Source organism: Centroberyx affinis, unplaced genomic scaffold (assembly GCF_046629955.1).
Source record: "Centroberyx affinis isolate AG114_WGS23_722 - 3 ecotype Tasmania unplaced genomic scaffold, CSIRO-AGI_Caff_v1 ptg000893l_1, whole genome shotgun sequence".
NCBI lineage: Eukaryota > Metazoa > Chordata > Actinopteri > Beryciformes > Berycidae > Centroberyx > Centroberyx affinis.
The window spans coordinates 204352-222234 of NW_027279481.1; the positions used below are offsets into that span (position 1 = coordinate 204352).

The 17883-nt window shown below is 40.1% G+C and overlaps 1 protein-coding gene across 1 annotated transcript; it reads right to left on the minus strand.

The window, feature by feature from the left end:
* Positions 1-1430: 1430 nt before the first annotated feature.
* On the minus strand, positions 1431-7156 carry tmem161a (transmembrane protein 161A). Its single transcript, XM_071521520.1, has 11 exons — positions 7053-7156; positions 6373-6476; positions 6197-6280; positions 5835-5926; positions 5479-5635; positions 4671-4886; positions 4371-4514; positions 4147-4260; positions 3810-3984; positions 3489-3585; positions 1431-3138 (listed from the first exon to the last, which is right to left on the minus strand). The coding sequence occupies exons 1-11, from the start codon at positions 7053-7055 to the stop codon at positions 2834-2836; spliced, it is 1491 nt and encodes a 496-aa protein (XP_071377621.1). The 5' UTR covers positions 7056-7156; the 3' UTR covers positions 1431-2833.
* Between the last annotated feature and the right edge of the window lie 10727 nt (positions 7157-17883).

The window sequence follows — 17883 nt, forward strand, 5'->3', positions numbered from 1 at the left end:
CCACATCGCCCAGCCGAGCCCCAGTCCGTCTCTGTCGTGTCTCCTCCCTAAATGAAAAGCGAGTCTCACAGGGGTCATGTCTGGTCTGCTCCCCTGAGACCAGGGCCAGTCTGTAGGGCATGTCTGGGTCCTACACACACACACACCCTGGTTTCTATAGCAACCATAGCCCGCCATGGCTGCCTGACCTGGCCCGCTGCAGTCCACGGAGCAGACTGAAGGGGCCTGAGGCCTCCGGCACAGATGCACATAATTAATGTGATTATATAGATATGTCAACCCTGTCACCTTCCAGTTCATTAGGCCGGACACTCTCCCAGACCTGTCACAGGCTCAGAGGAACACAACTGGACTGGACATGGAAGGAGAGGACACTGTCTTAAGAAGGGCAATGTACAAAGATCATCTTATGCTTGTCTGATCTGAGGCAGTGTGTGTCTGTGTGTCTGTTTGGTATTCTAACCAATTGAAACTGATCATAAAAGGCTCAATCTTTTTAGATGATCCACTAAGGCAATTGTTCACATCTAACAATAAAAAAAGCCAAGTAAAATACATATTTTTCCTGAGAGTGTTCTTTACCCATTGTCTTTATTTTATAACTCCGAAACATAAAAACATGAATATAATGCTGTAGGTGCAAATCATTCCTGTGCTGAATTTCAGTCAGCCATTATATATGAGATGTCAGGGTTAACTGGTGCCACCTCGAATTTCCTCACTTCTCAGTAGCAGTATTGATATCCTTCAATGAAGCATGTCCCACTTCACATAAAAGGACAAGAGAGGTGGCCGTCCCTCCCTAAAGTGGAGTGTCTTTGTGGGGTTTGACTGGACGTGGAAGTCAAATGATATCACCAATAAATCATGTCAGCTCGCAGACAAAGAACCAACCCAGTCCCGCTCTGATGAAAGGTCACGTTCCTTAACTCCTAGTACACATGTGACTGGCATGTAAATCTAACTTGTTTGCAGAATGTTTTGGTAAATAATGTCATAAAGCTAACAAATCTACTTTGTGGAATATTATCACACTGCAATGACATATGTAGAGGATTTGGGTGTTTACTTTCCTGTAATAATGTCCATAGAAAATATACAATAACAGCACATATACCCAAGGTGGACGAGCACAAATACATTTCTTCCCAGACTCTTGAGGGGCATTAAGTTCGTAGTAATTATCAGTGATTAAAGAATGATCTTCTCAGGAGGTTGGGGTCAGAGTTCAGGACCCAGTACAGCGGCGAGACACTCTATTGTCATGCATGATGTCTTTTGTCAAATGCAGTACTGATACTGAAAGGAGAAATGTCTTTTATCGCCGCCATCTCCCACGCTCCTTGAGAGGAGACAGAAGTCAGTGGGAAAAACAAAAGACGAAATTACAATGTACGCTATGCAGTAATATCAAAATGATGACTTGGAACTGAAAATAATAAATGTTTTATTAAGCCACACAAAGAAATAAAACATTCGGGTTACAGCCAAAAGCTTGCACACCATGCATTCAGAAAGTCTCTTCAATTGATGTAAAAAGTTTTAAAACAATATTTTCATGTGAACTTCACAGTATAACATGATTTCAGAACATTCAATTACACCATCTGGAAACAAATCACACTAAAATCAAACCTGCCACAAACAGAACAAACAAATGTACAGCATAACCGCATCTGCACCATTTGTAAATAACAAAAGTTATTTGAGGCAATATATTATAAATAAATAAATAAAAACAATCCGTTGACAATTTGCAATCCATTTCATACCCAAGACTGATTCAAAGTAGGTTTTGATTTGGCTTATCTGTACACGATTGTTTGGCAATAAAAACAGCAGAAATTAAAAATTGATGTACCTTATTGAGACATTGCAACTAAAAACATTGCAACCGAGTAGTGTTTGCAAATAAAAAAAAAATAAAAAAAGAGACATGGGTGGAGTGTTAATCTTATCTATTCAACAGAGCATGGTCAATCCCAATTCTAAATCCACATGAACACAGAAAAGAGAGAGATATTTTAAAATTCACTCAAAATCCCTGAGTTCCCAGGCACTTAAGAATTCTGAAGCGAACTCCTTCATCAGATAACAGTAACAGCTCCTCAACACTTTGTTTTCAGGTAAAAAATAATGTTGAATAATAGACAGCCACAACCGCAGTTTTAACTGATCCATGGTCAACTGTGTTAGACTCAATAGGCTGGATCTGAGCGTCACTACTGCTTTGCAATCAGTACAGTACAGCAGACAAAAATGAACAGAAAGCATTTAGCACTCTTAAATCGGTTCGTTATGGGGACAAAAAAAATCCCTCTCAAAAATAAAATGTCTAATCTACACAGGGTCAAAGTACTGATACCTTCCCTGCTACCTATTAAAATCTTATTTGCAGCATGTAACAATGTTCTGTGTTAAGAACAAATAGGTTAACACTGGCATAGATATATTTGAGAAGTTGCAGAAAAACGTCCTGCTGAAGTGGTTGGACAACGGCCGGTTCCCTTTGCACACCCTTGTTATTGATCTCGGTAACCCACAGGGAAAACAGTAGCCTGCTGGTCAAGCAAAGCCTAAAGGGCGACAAGGTAGTAATAACGCAACAGGCAGGGCCCATCACCTGTCTACTTTTAAGACACCTTGGTTACAACTTTTGCTGCAACCAAAAACACAGGTGAAACCCACTGGTGTCCATTCTGTCTGCAGTTGTGTGTTTTGATCGAAATATCCCCTCTGCTGTCTGCAGGCATCCTGTGCAACTGGATAACAATAGTCTGGGGCTGGTGTTGCATTGCAGGTAGAATAATGTGCCACTCTTCGTCTTCCTCGGTTAGTTATGCATAAGGTACTGGTGAAAGTAAATGCCAAACAGAGAGCTGATTACCTGGCAGGCGGCCACCCACCAGGTGAGGAAGGCGAAAAAGCCTCTGAAGAAGAGGGGAGTGAGGACGGAGCGCAGTGCGGTGAAGGCCTCTGACAAGCGTGCTACGGTGGCCTGGATGTCCTCCTCCATGTCTTCCATCCCCTCTTCATCCTCGTCAAGACCCCCGGGCACGACGGGTGCCGCAGTGGGCATCACCAGTGCTGGTGTCACCCCGGGTGTCTCCTCTGCACCCAACCCCCAGGAGAAATCCCCTGCAGGATCAATGGAGATCTGTCATCATTCTAGAACTAAACCTGGAGAAGGTTTGGTACTTACATCAAATGGTGGGTCTAGAAAAGAAGCCCTTGCTCTTCTATTCTGAGAAACTGACACCATAACCTGATGTTTATCACTGATGTTTTAGATAGCTGAACAGTATATTAAACTGCTATTTGTAAACTGTATATCTCAACATGATGTCACATAATCTACTTTCAGCCAGTTTTCCACAAGAATGAGAAAAATACACCAAACAACACAATGGGCCCAGAACAGTGTTAAAGTATTTTAGGGTGGATTTTTCCTTTAACCCTCTATCTTCTGATGAGGGTATTTTACTTACCTAATGCCTTGAGGGACAACACAGAGAATAGGATGAGCAGAGTAGGAACCAGGTACTGGAGAGTAACCACAGTCAGGTAGCAAAACACACGAGTGACCTGAGAAAAATGATGGCAAACACATAAGTTCACTCTCCATGAACAGTTATGGAGTTTTTCCTTTCCTATTGCCCAACTATTCTTCATGTAACAATCTGCATTAAAAGGGTTGAAATAAAACTCAACCCTTCAATGTTCAAATATTCAAAATCCTCTTTCTGCCCAGTCATTTGTCACATAAAAGTAGAGAAAAATCACAGTAAAATAGTAAGCCCAAATCTGACCTTCCGCTGAATGTCGATCGCAGCGATACGTCCCGCCTCCTTCTTCATCTGCTCCACCCACTTCTGGGCCAGATTGAGGTAGGCCTGCAGGTGGTAGCGGGTCAGTGCTAACCGCAGCAAACACAGCGCCACGATGATCCACAGACGCATACTGTCAAATACTGCGCTGGGCACACTGCAGGAGGAGGTGTATCAGAGGATCAGTACAAGTCAGTACTGGAAAATCGCTGTAGGTAATTAGACATTTTTTACCGGCATTATGGGATTAAAGAACATGGGAAATAATTGAGAGGTTCTATGTGGTGGCTACTAATTGCCAACACACATGTTCACTCACAGTGTGACAGAAGTCTTCCCCATAGGTGCATTGGCCAGGAAGTCTCTTGCGATGGGTTTGATCCACAGTACCAATACAATGACTGGAGACAGGAAACTCATGTGCAACAGAATCCTACAAGAAACAATAAAGACATTACTGAAGGAGCAAAACACTGCTTATGCTATGTTTACATGAGACACAGAGTACACTGCTTTTTGCAAAGTAGTTGTGTCAGGTCTTACTGGATGAGCGGACGGTCTGAGTTCATCTGTACAGCATCCAGATGAGTCTGAGCCAATCGCAGCCCAGGGAAGGCCAAGAGAGCACCAATATAAGCACAGATAGCAGCCAGACCTAGCTTCACTGTCAGCTTCGTCACTGGGACCCTGATGGGAGTCAAAAACAATAACCACCAGCCAGGCATCAAGATCAACAAGGGAGACTAGAATGTCTACATTATTCCATAATGCAGGAATAGGCATGAATACCAAAGGGATTTAGATATTTCAATCATAAGTTGTCCTAGTAGGAGACAGACTTACGACCAGTCAGCGTAGCCCTGCTGTTTGGCAAAGACTTCCAAGTTGTCAAAGAGGCTGGCAAAACCCGACTCCAGGCCAAACTCCAGATAGTCCTCTCTGACCACCAGCACCAGCATGGCCACAAGCAGGGACAGGAAGCCAAAGGCCAGGCACACCGAGCGCTCACCACCCTCATCAGAGCGGAAGTAGTGGCTCATCAGAGTGTGCAGGGTCTTCCTGAAGGTGGCAGGTTAAGGGAAAAACAAGGGACAGGAAAAAAAACAGCAGCTTCATGCTGCATTCATCCAGTCCAAGATCGCCCAAAGTGGGATTCATGGCCCATATTTGACCTTCCACATCATTTTTTAGTGAGGCTATTTCATCTTTGGCCTACTAACTAATTTAAGTATATCAAAAGTTGAGACAAGTTTAAAACATCTTGATTATTACTAGGCATATTAGCAAACATCCTGATGATGGGAGAAGCTATTTTTACCTGTTCAATATCAATATAAACAATGCCTAACAGTATTTTTTCTTGCCCAGAACCAACCAGCAATGTTTTGTTTTAGCTCTTCCCATTTCACAAAGTCTTGGCACTCCTTAAACCTCTCAGAAGAGAAGTGTTGATCCCCTTCCCCTGTTTAGATAAGAAAGTTGTTAATAACAGTGGTCCTGCTTTAGTAGTTTTGTAAGAATATATCTGATAAGTACTTTGTTCAAGCAGTATTATAGTAGAGTGAGACAAGAGAAATAGGTTTTATACCAACATTTGTCTGTTTTCAGAAATGTTGTTGTGACATAAAGGGACTTAACAGTGAAAGGATACAGGCTGAAGAGAACGGTCAGAACACACCAGATGGCTCCGATGTTGACCTCTTTGCTGGCGTCCACAACACTGTAGTAACACTCAGTGAACAGGAAGACACCCATTGCATAGACAGCAAAGTCTATCAACCACTGGTACTCCAGGAAGAAACGCAACACTGGAAGCAGAGACACAAGAAAACATGGTAGAAGGCACAGAGGATATGATTTGTGGTGTCCCTGTTAAAAACCCTGTGTAGGGGTTATAATGAAGTAATGGTCTCGTAATCTAGGGTGAGTCAACAGTTAGGGCTTGGACAGTGTTTGTGCTTGGACGACGTCATTGTGGTGTAGGTGAAAGTTGAGTGTTTGTTTTACCAAGAGCATCAAGGACATTGACTGGAGCTTTCTCCAGGTGAAGGTCGATGTCTTTGGGCACAGTGAGAGGCTTGCTGTCCCCATTCTGTCTCCTAGAGATAAAAGAAAGAGGAAGAACGCACACACAAAACCACACAAAGGAACAAATATTCTTCTATTAGTGAGTGCTATATTGAGAAAGAGAGAAAGAGCAGCAGCCAAAATAAACAAAAAAAAACATTCATTCACCATATACTTTTTTTTGCACATCAGTAATCTAAGACACAAATTGTCTGGTTGAAAAAAAAAACATGTCTTCCTCTAGGTAGCACTAGTATGATGTGCCCCACTCCTGCAGTGTCAGGCCCTCCCCCGGCTCACACCTGTCTCTCCTGCTGGGTTTGGGCATCTGCTTCCCTGCCAATGCACACAGCTCTCCTTCAGATGGGTGCTTGAACCGGAACAAACTGGAAGGAAGAACAGACACTTTCATATAAACAGTGCACAGTACATAACAGATATGACCAGCATTACTGATGATTGGAGTGGGTGACATTACCTGCCATTGCAAAGGAGCCAGCGCGCAAAAGAGCAATGTGGAGCCATCCTCTGCATAATACTAGCAGCCAGCAAGCTGACCACCAGCTGAATTCCCATCAGCGCCTATCAGAGCAAAAAAAACACACACACACGTTTTATTGTCACAACAAGGTTCATCGTTAAAACATCTGATCCAACACTGCAGTTCCCACTGTATGAAAACGAACAGCAACACGTGTCAGAGGGTAGAGGCGCCCTCCCTACAACTGTGACAGTCAGTCAACAGCGTCCCTTTCTGACACAGGTCAAAAGAGCCAGAAAGTTTTAAGACGAGATAACTAGCCTTTGTTACAAGGACAGTAACTTAGTTTGCATAACGACGGCTGAGGTTGAAGCTACTGATGCAAGACGCTAATATGTTAATAGGAAGAATATAGGTTCAGCAACATTTTACATACATTTTGTTCTAAATCACTGGAAAATGAATGAAAGTTAGCAAATGGCTAACGTGCTAAATTTAGCTAACCCTCACCAGCTGTCAACGCTGCTGCAAGCGTTAGCTAGCTAGCTAACGTTAGCAAGCTAGCTCTCATAGTAGCTAATCCTGGCAAACTTAGCTCCCTGGCGACAATTGCTGCAGGCTATTGTGGTTAACATTTATATTTAGATGCCAATGTACTACGATTACAATAAACTTACCATGTTTTCTCCGAAAGACCTGACTTATAAGAGACTATTGTAGCTTCTTCACATGCATGAATGTCTTGACAGCTGAACCAGCTGACATGTGAAACTGTGGCAAGTCCCGGATGTAGTAGTGGAGTCACATGCTGCCTTCAAGTGCTCCGCGTAAGCTTTACTGCCTACTTCAATAGATACGAATATACGACTGCTTTTGGGTCGGAAATAGTAACAAAATGGACCCTGTAGCAGAAGTAGTTGTTGGTGGCTGTTTTATTTTACAAATCAAGCGGCACAGGGCTGCTTTATGCCACTGAAATTGAATGCAAAACAGTAACACAGTAACAACTAATAGCTCTCTTACCATCAGTTGTTTTGCCAATAGCTGTAAAAATCATTCATTTTGCTTGTTGACACAGCTTTCAGGCTCTCCCTAAATGCGCCTCCTAAATATCACGTCTTGGCAAGACGAGTATCAATAAAAAGTCCGACCTTCCCTCTGTCGTTAACACTTTGTTTGGTCGTTTGTCATGTGCAATCAAGGCATAATTACAACATTTCTGACTCGCCCTGAAGGCAGCAAAACAGCCACAGAGGAACAAGCGTTTTCATTGGTTCGTAGCAGGCAATATGAAAGAGAATAGCTGCTGTTGTTGATGAAAATTGAATTTTATTGCAAAGGCGTGTTTCTACAACATTATTGTTGGACATAAACACTTTAGGATGTAAAATATAGAGCAGAAAATTGCACTTGGGCGTAAAATCTGCTCTATATTGTTTTGAAAACAGTATGTAAAATAGGCTACAGCAAATATTTTACCAACCATCTCTCTCCTTCTCTCTCTTTCATGTTTTTCTATCTCTAATTATCATGTAAGATTTTATCCATCTTAGTTCCTTGTTCTTTCTCAATACCCCTGAATGCCTCTGCGAGATCCTTCTAATGATAATCTCCATGTTTCATGCTTCCACCATCATGCACCTAACATTTCATTGGATGAAAAGAAACATGCAAATCATGAAGATTAAAGTCTCAGATATGCGCGTCTTATTCTCTACTTTGGCATAAACAGGCGCACACACACACACACACACACACACACACACACACACAAGAGAGAGAGGGAGAGATAGAACGCACATTTTGATGTAATGATGTAATAAAGCATTACTTTTCCATTTAGATGAATCAAAGTATGGAGACACTTTATGATAACAACACAGTTATCATCTTCAAACCTCTACACAAACTTTATGTCTTTGTAATTTGTTGATGTATTATGATGTATAATCTCTGAGCCTCGACTTGGACTAAGCCATGAGGTGCTGCGGGAATATTTTGGCACAAAGAAGACACTTCTGTGCGCACTGGTGCATCCTCCATGTGTGGTATGCTTGGTCACTCAGGATGAGCATGACTGTTAGTGCCCCCACACACACACACACACACACACACACACACACACACACATACACACAGCCGTGGCCTGGACATGCATTATAATGTCAGATCATCCTCTGTAAAGCGGAGGCCCGTATGCCTCCAACGGTGCAAAGTGTATCCAACAACAAACCCTTCCAAAGATCTCCTGCCAAACCATTCACAGCATTCAAATCTGTGTTTAGCGTGTGCGTTCGTGTTATTTGGGTGGTCTGCGAAGTTGATTGAATTCCCACTTTCTACTAATTGGCGGCACCCCTCCTGTTGAAGATGTGTCTGATCCTTCGCCCTCAGAATTTGTGCACAAGAGCATGACATTTCAATGAGAATGGTGAATTTGATCAAATGGAGCTTTGTGCGATGAAGCAACAGCATCTCTGGTGGGCATCTATGCACCACTGGGCAGGCATCTGCACACATAAATCATGTAAAACTTGTTGTTCAGTTCAATATTAAACTATGTGTGGTTGTTTGATCTTCACAAGTGTTGTGGATAACTCCAGTCTCCACCCTGAGGCAATTTGTTTTGGAGTTTCTGAGCTAAGGAAATGGAGCAATCATGTTTTAATTAAAGAGTTTTACTTTTGTATGAGAACTTTAGAGGGGAAAAAAGGTGCTTGTCTCTCCACAGTTTATTGGATAAAATATGTATGTATGGACTGATGTGAGGAACTATGTGGGAAATCAGTCTTTTACTCCTTATGATCTCTTTACTTCTGGATAGTGCTGTATAGTGCAAGACGTATTGTTTAAATTATTCACATTCAGGTTATCATAACAGCATCTGACATCTGTTTTTCACCAGTACCCTCCAAAGACGCTACTGTTTGATTACAAACATCAGAAATACTCTTCTATTTCTTCTTCTTCTTCTTCTTCTTTTGCTCTTAGGGATTTCAGCAGTTTTGATGCTTCAGCAGAGATACTCAAATGATTCCTTGACGTAAAGTGTATTTTCTCTTTACTGTAACTGCACATCTACTCTCCATCCACGACATCACACCGTCAGTCAGACTGTGAGAAGAAACGTCTCTGTCTGGGTGGAAAAACACTTCCATCATTATCATCTCTGACACAAATGGTAATCCCCTCTGCCATATTAGCCATCTGTGGTGGAAGTGGCGGGGCAGAAATTACTGAGGAAAATGGACACAAATAAAATGCTAATTCATTGTGGGCTACAAGTGGCTCCCCTCCTCCTGCTCGGCTCGGGGGGCCTCTCGGTTCCCACACCACTTCCCTGCGTCTCTCCCAGGGTGCTGCTGGGATACCGGCGGCTGCTTCTGAGCCCACAGCACAGACGCAGCCCTCCCATTGGCTCCTCTTTGTTTGCCGCATGCATGTTATTCACTCCCGGATTTGAATATATGCAAATGTTGCAATGGTGCCCCGTCAAAGGAAACTCCCACCACCTCTCTCTCTCTCTCTCTCTCTCTCTCTCTCTCTCTCTCCATTTTCTCCCCCCAAGCTCTTTTCCTTTTTATCCAGCCTTCTCTTTCCTAACTGCTGCCTCCTCTGCTTGTGGGGGGGATAGCTGTGGGAACCAGCGATGGAGGACTAGGGCTGCTTTGTCACGGGGATGTAAAAGAGGACTGAGATTCATGACCAAGGCATACCAGACACAGGCATAGATCATAAGGAACAGTGTGGGGAGGAGGGGATAGGGGGAGAGAGAGAGAGGGAGAGAGAGAGAGAGAGAGAGAGAGAGAGATAATGCAGAAGAGTCTCTACAGAGATGATTCACTAGCCTCCACCTGATCACTTTTCATTGTCTGTACTGTACAGAATCAAACCAAACATCATGATCAGAAGCTCCATGCTGCTGTCAGACAGATGCATAGTTTTTTTTTTTTTATCATTCATCAACCAGGTGGCATCTGTCCACCACAGCATGGCAAGCAAATAAAATACATACCTGTATACATCTCAGTCTTGATAAATATTTCACTTGTGTATAGATACTGTTGTTGCTTTCTTTCCTCTTACAATACAAGTTTCTGCTGTAAGAAAAATTATTTGTCAGGTACCGCAATGTCTCATTTTGTATAACTTGGAAATAAGAACCTGTAGCCATTATTTTTGATAAGATCCCTCTTATTGCTAGCAGCCCATAGACAGAATCTCATTCAATGGAAAAATAACTTGGATGACTTAATGTCCCACATCTCTTAAGACCATTTTTCATATTCGCTGCAGTTACACACTTAAGTTTCGAGATGAGAACCATCTTCTTTGATTTCACATCATTATCTGCAGATTCGGTCCTGCCTCCATGCTGCCCCACATCACAGCAAGAGCCAAACAGAACTGGGCCTGTGTATTTTTAAAATGAATCAATTTATGTTGGACACAAGCACACACACACACACACACACACACACACACACACACACACACACACACAAACAAAAAACAGTCAAACCAAACCTTTTGGCCTTTTGTGTCTCAAACACTTACACACAAATATCCAATGATTGTTTTTAAAAATATGTTGTATCGAATAGCAGCATATTTGCATATTCACTGACTGTATCCAGATCATCTGTTTCTGGTTGTTTTCTGATAGAAACAGAATAGAATTAGCCTGGCATGCTGCTGGTGTGATTTGTTAAGCTGGTGCTTTGGTTTGTCCTCACACAGATTCTGGATTTGGACGGCATGAATCAGTGCACATGTATACTGTAATTACGCAAATGTACACTGGTAATTCTATTTTGCTGAGTGCCTGGTGTGTTCCTAGCATAGATGATCCCATAGATGATCCACTGGCCAACATGCACAGATGGGTATTTATCACAGTGGCACACACACACACACACACACACACACACACACACACACACACACACACACACACACACACAATAATTGCTATAATATCATTATATTGTTCCAGTATAATAATTTTTAAATGCTGATTTTGAATAGTGAATTGCTGTGATATTCTTGTTTTACATAATAAAAATATGCTTTTGAAATTATTTTCAAAATGCAATTCAAAAGTTAAAAATCTGTATTTCTGTGGTTGTTGCTTTGTAGGCCAGCTCTGAAACTATATTAAGAATAGGAAAATGTATTGATTGGCATAGTGTGCAAAATATTAATTGCACACTCCTTATCGAATTATTACAATAACTCTCCACGCCACCTTAAGAAATGTAAAAAAAAAAATGTTTGCTCATCTACACTGAATGTTCAAAATATTAGGGACATGATATTGAGTTGCACCTTTTGCACAATCTTCATCTGAATTGTCTTAAAAATCCTTCTCTAACTCGTCTGCTTCTCTTTATCTACATCTCCTCCTGTGTGATTGGCATAGATTTAATAAGGAAATCATTAAGGGATAATCGTTTTTACCTGGTGTACTTCATGAAAAGAGTAACTGTCCCAAGTATTTTGTAGATTCAGTGTATGTGACAGTGCAGCTTAATGTGATCACATGTATTTTGCATCCACAATAGGCCGCGCTGCCAAACATATCCATCTTTAAAAATATAATTTAGCCTATAGGACTGAATCGTCAAAACTATTTGCCACTTGGTTCCAGTGCAAACCAGTATTTATTTTTCAAGAATTTTCTTGAATCTCGTGATATTATGCTGGTGGAGAGATCTGTCTTATTTCAAGATATTGTCACAAATTGTCGAAACAGGTAAAACTGCAGCAAAAAAGGCAAATTTTCTCACCTCGTTGTCAGATTGTTTTAAGAAAAAAACAAAACTGTAGGGTACGTCTAACGATTAGTCTTGATATACAATACATTTGGTAAATTGATTATAGGTTATCTTATTTAACACATTCCAAGAGTGTTCACATTATAAGGTAAATGGTGATGGTTGGTAGGACTCCACTCCTCCCCCAGTGAATTTGCTTTATGCATTAACGTGTTTTGAATGACAATTGCGCGCACAGGCGTTGCGCTTGAACTTGACCGACGGAATTGCCTGGGAAAAGAGGCGCGACTTTGGCCCTTTGCTCCTCTCCTTTATGGAGTGTGGGCTGTTAAGACTGATGTCAGCGCTCATTAGCATAAAATTCAGCCTGTTCCTAATTAAACCAGGAAAGCGGTAAGAAACCAGTCTGTTTTCACATAGCAGGGAATGAATCAACATCTCTTCCTCCCTCTAAGAAGGAAGTATCAGAAATACTAAAATGTAAGTTGATTGGTTTTGTGGTTCTATTTTATTATTCAATGCTGGCAAACGTATGATATTTAGAAAGACTTTTAATTTGTGTTTTGACATGTATTTTTAAAGTGAAAAACCTAAGATTTTATTTTGTATCTTGTATTTTGATTGTTTTTTTATGCAATGCTCCAAATACAGTACAGGCCTACAGTATCTTTCCTTGATAGACTGGACCAATGCAGGAAGTAGACTTGGCCTAAAGGTGAATTCCGGCAAATGCCTTTTAGCTGTCTTTTTCTGTTTTAAGTTCATAAAGTGAGGCTTGATTTTAGATCACTGCATGCTATAGTTGTCTTGATGTGTTGATTGATACTGGACACACATGACACTTGCTGTTCAGCTCTTACTTCCATCTGTAAGCTGAGTGGTGGATTGTGCCGCATGGCCTAATATCTTTGATGTATTTTATAACTGCTGAGGCTCAAGTGTCTCTCTGTGATTTTGCTCCAATTCTTCCTGATTCCTTGTTGATATACGGCGAGGTGCCATTCCCCCGAAAGCCTTTGCATTAGGCCAATTGGACATTTCTGCTGAGTATCTACAGTGTGTGCTACACTGTGTTGTGCGGGGTCATGTCAGCTTCAGCCTTAATGCAGGAGAAGAGGCTGTAAGTGCTTCTCACACACTGCTGCTGGCAAGCTGGGCATCTGTATTAGATTTGGCTCAGATTCTCCTTACTCACCTGTTTGGGTATCTGTCTAAAAACAGATTGCATGAAACCCCTTTGTGGGTTCTTTGGTTGCAAGAGCAAAACCACTATTGGGTCACTATATAATGTTATAACCATGCAGTTATTCTGATATTTGGTGCCATTTTTGTATAGATGACCTTACATTGTGAGTACATTTTAGTAGTGTTCTCAATAAGAGTTAAACTCATAACCTATAACATATTTCAGTGTCATTGCTGCACCTGCTGAGCTTGGCAGCACGTTGCACTAGATGAGGAAACCAGTAGGACTTTCCTATGCATTGTATAATTATAATACCAGACATGGCACAAAGCATTCATACCACCAAGAGATTTAACTTTGATTTTAACTAAAGAAGTCTGAGAGAGTCTTTCTGGCGCTAACTGCAGACAGCAGCGAGAGGCCCGCTGCTGCTCTTGATGTGCAGTTCAAATCTTTGCTGGTAATTTTTTCTGTCATTTGGAGACAAAACACATTTGTAATTTGAACTCCGCAAGAGGATTTTCTCCATACAGTAAGATACCAGCTACCATGCTGCAAAAACGTATTGTACCTTATTAATTGTTCACATTTTAGGCTCAATGCTCTCTACATTTACCATTATTTATCTGGATTTGATCTAACATCAAGTATTTACAGGCTTCGTAACCAAAAAGAATTTAACCTCCATCATCAGAAAACAACTTATTACTCTTAACTGCGATAGTTAGCTGCTAATTTGGGGGCATGACAGAGGGAAGGACAAATATTGGCTCTCTCTTTGACTTAATGTGTGACCTTTGACACGTGGATGTCCCTGTGTCAGGTCAGGGCCTTTGAAGAGCGGCCATTACAATTCCCACAAGTGACCACTTGAATTGGTCAGTTAAAACCAATTGAACCAAACAGGCCTCAGCCTTGTCATGCATGATGACATAACACTCATACAAATTTGACAGAAATGAATTTATTTAAGGGAGGGGAGTGGGGGGGTGATGCAGTTTGGGTTAGAAGCAAGACCAGGATTTGAGTACATGTTGTATTTGGTGTGTGTGTTGTTATGATGTTAACTAATTTATTCAAATGTAGAAATCAACTTATGTGAAAAGATGTAAATTATACAAAAAACACAATATGCGTTATGATATCAGATTATTAGTTATGGCTGATTCAGTGAATCAAAGTACCTTTTTGTGACAAAAAGACAAATATTATATGAATTGCAAAACTTGAAAAATTCTCAAAAATATTCTGTCACATCAGTGAAAAGGGGAATTTCATGAGTGTCAATAAATGGATTGTAGCCTGGAAATAAAAAACACCATTAAGCATAATTAGTCCTAAATATGATGCTCTTTATTAAAAATATAAAAATACAAATAATTCCTAAAACGAAAATAAAACAAAACAACAACAACAAAAGAAACTGTTGTCCACTTTACCAGGCTATATAGTTGGATTCTAAATCTCAGTGATGTTTTTTTGGAGAAGTGGTTCTGTCTGTCCCAACGGGGATAGCACCAAATGCTGTAATACTGTTGCTCTTCAAATTAAATTATTTCCCCCCCAAAAAAAACATCTTAACTGGCTTCCAGGAAATTGCCTGTTCATATGCTGTATGGTCTTATTCACTAAATATCCATTTGCATTGAATTAGCTGCATTACAGAAATGGTTTAGACGATGGCAACCTGTATTTGGTTGAACTGTATTTGACTGTATCACCTTTCAATCTCCAAAACACGTAATCAGCTTATGATGCTTGTAAACGTATTTGTAATTTATTAGTATAGATTTAAATTAGCCTACACCATACACTTTCTAAAGGAAAGGAAGGGAAAAAGGGCAAAATTTAGCAATTTTTGGTCCATACTTGCAAAATAAATGGTGGAATATTTTTAATTTAATCACATGGCCTCATGCCATAAACCAATGCATTTTCCAATCCAATAATTATTTATTTATCAATTATAGAGGAATGTTGAATTATTTATTTATAAATAAACACCGAATCATATATATTTAATGAGATTATAGGGCGCACATTTACAAATTAAAATATGTTTAGGCATGATTCTCATTTTTATCAGTAATTCTGCATGAAGCCACAATTTTTATTAGGCGATATTAAGTAATAGGCATATAGCCGAAAATCATCTCAATATAATTTAAGTTTTTAAGTTTCTGTAATGAAAGAATCTTTGGGAAACATTGGGAAGAAGATGTTAGCTGCCTTTGAGCAAGATTTTACTATTAGGCTATTTAACATTTTATAATCAAGTTTTCCTTTATCATTACTGTTCATAGCCAAAAAGAAACTCTCCGCATGTCGACCTAAAAAAGACATGACACTTCATTGAACTCGTCCGTTATTTCTACACAGCCCAAACACCTTTACATTTATACTATTTTGCAGCTTTATGCGAGGCTGCAATTATAAGATATTATTGTTTTGATATTATTGTGATTATATGATTATAGCCTATATGATTTTATTGCGTTTCGTTCTCTCCTGATCTCGTTAGTTCTGTACAATTATCTCAAGGTAATTTCTGAAAATATATAAACGTTTTCGCCAAAACTCATACGATGGGAGAATAATGAAACCAGGTTTCCATCATCATGTGTAGGTTTTTTATTTTATTTTACCTAACAACCATCCAGTTATTCAACAGGAATCTGGATGATCATCACTTTTTTAAATTTCATACACCTCCTTTTACAGTATTTTGCCTTGGAGACACCCTTGGGCGCCTTTGCACTCACAACCTCCCAAATGATCCAACATCCTTAAAGTTTGAATAATATTAGAAAATGCCTCGGTGGTTCCTCGATCAGCTACACGTCATTATCTTTGCAGACAGCGTTGAGGAGATTTAGTAGATTCGACTGCATCAATTTGGAAGCTATATTTGCTGTTATATATGTTTTTATACAGTTACAGTTTAATACAGTGTTACAGTGGATGTAGGCCAGTTATATACTGATTTAACACGGGCCTGCCTCGTGAGCTGCAGTGCCACTGTTCACCCAATAGGTGTCACTGTTTATCTCGAATGAAGCTGCTCGTCTTGCAGTCTATGCAGAGATGAGATGCGTGATGAGCATTTTGTTCTTCGGTGTTTCTGGAGACAACACGAGGCGTTTTTTTTTTTTTTTTTAATGATTTTCCATAATGTGTTTTGTGCTTTAGCCTTGATTCTGTCGGCCGAGCTGCGAGTTTTTCTCCAAGTTGTCTGTAGTCTGCGGGCCTGCGGAGCCTCTGTGTTGAATTAGGCCTGACAGTGACATTCATTTACTAAAGACTGTAGCTACCATTTCGATGTCAAAAACAACAGTCACAAATTATATATAGATATATAATGTCAGGACTGCCAGGTTACAGTAATATGTGCAGAACTTAACTGACAAAGAATATAGGCTAATGCTTATTTGTCTTTCACCTTCATTGCACATTCTATACATGCATAAACTAGGCCTATGGAATAAACGATAAATATATAAATATAAAAATCACGTATTTCTAAGTAGCCGGACAGATGTTACAAGTCACATGTATTTTCTTCTCTCTTATCTTTCTTTTATCTGTGTGCTTCTCCACATAAGCTAGTCTTTCCTGATTTAACGTTGAATTTAAAACAAAAATAGTCTCCCTATTTTTTTTTAACTTTCCATTCCATACAGAAGAAGCTATTAGGCCTAACTTAATTTAATTTGATTAAAGTCTCTACAATAAAATGAAGTAAAGAAAAGAAAACAATGAAAGAAAGTAAACAATGTATTAGTAGTAGGCTAGTATTTGTATTATTCGTATTATTAGTATTATTATTAACGTTGTCTTACTTTATAGGCTACCTGAGTTTCAAATTTTGGCTAAATAAAACTTCCACTTGTTCTCCTATCACACTGATAATAATTAGTGAGAGAAGATATAGGCCCAAGACAATTTAGATGGGATGTTACTTTGACCTGTCTGTTTATCTTTATCGTTACAACAAACTAACAATAATTTGCAACAGACAGTTTTTGGGCCTACAAATAAGTAAGAGTCCTATAGCGTAAGCCTATAGTCCATCATGATTCATTGTTAAGGTCCTACTTACTGAACTTGCACTTGGAGAAACACGCACACGCAGGCACGCGCGCCACACACACACACACACACACACACACACACACACACACACACACACACAGACAGAGTAAAATTTTATTTGGAAATTCAAATGTATCTGGATGTCCCTTTTACAGAGAGAGACACAACGATAAAAAAAGTCTATTTCTTGTAGTCTGGTTCTAGTTACAAAATTCTTTATAATTGATTAGTGGGATTATATTTTCCTCAAACTGGGTAAGACTAACTGCAGTAAAAGAGGGAACAGTAGGCCTATGATAAACCAGTCTTCCTTATGAGATCCCATCAACGAGCTTTTATGCTTTTATAAACCGTGGCTCCCATATACAGGCCTATTGAATAACACCTTTGGGTAACCTATCCTGGTGCCTGACGTCAGCACGCAAACGCTCACGCACATTTCAGGAGCTGGTT

Coding starts and splice junctions, on each gene's coding strand:
- tmem161a (XM_071521520.1), bottom strand. Junction 5,927..6,196: donor AAACCCAGCAGGAGAGACAG/GTGTGAGCCGGG, acceptor TTTTATCTCTAG/GAGACAGAATGGGGACAGCA. Junction 3,985..4,146: donor GGGAAGACTTCTGTCACACT/GTGAGTGAACAT, acceptor CTCCTCCTGCAG/TGTGCCCAGCGCAGTATTTG.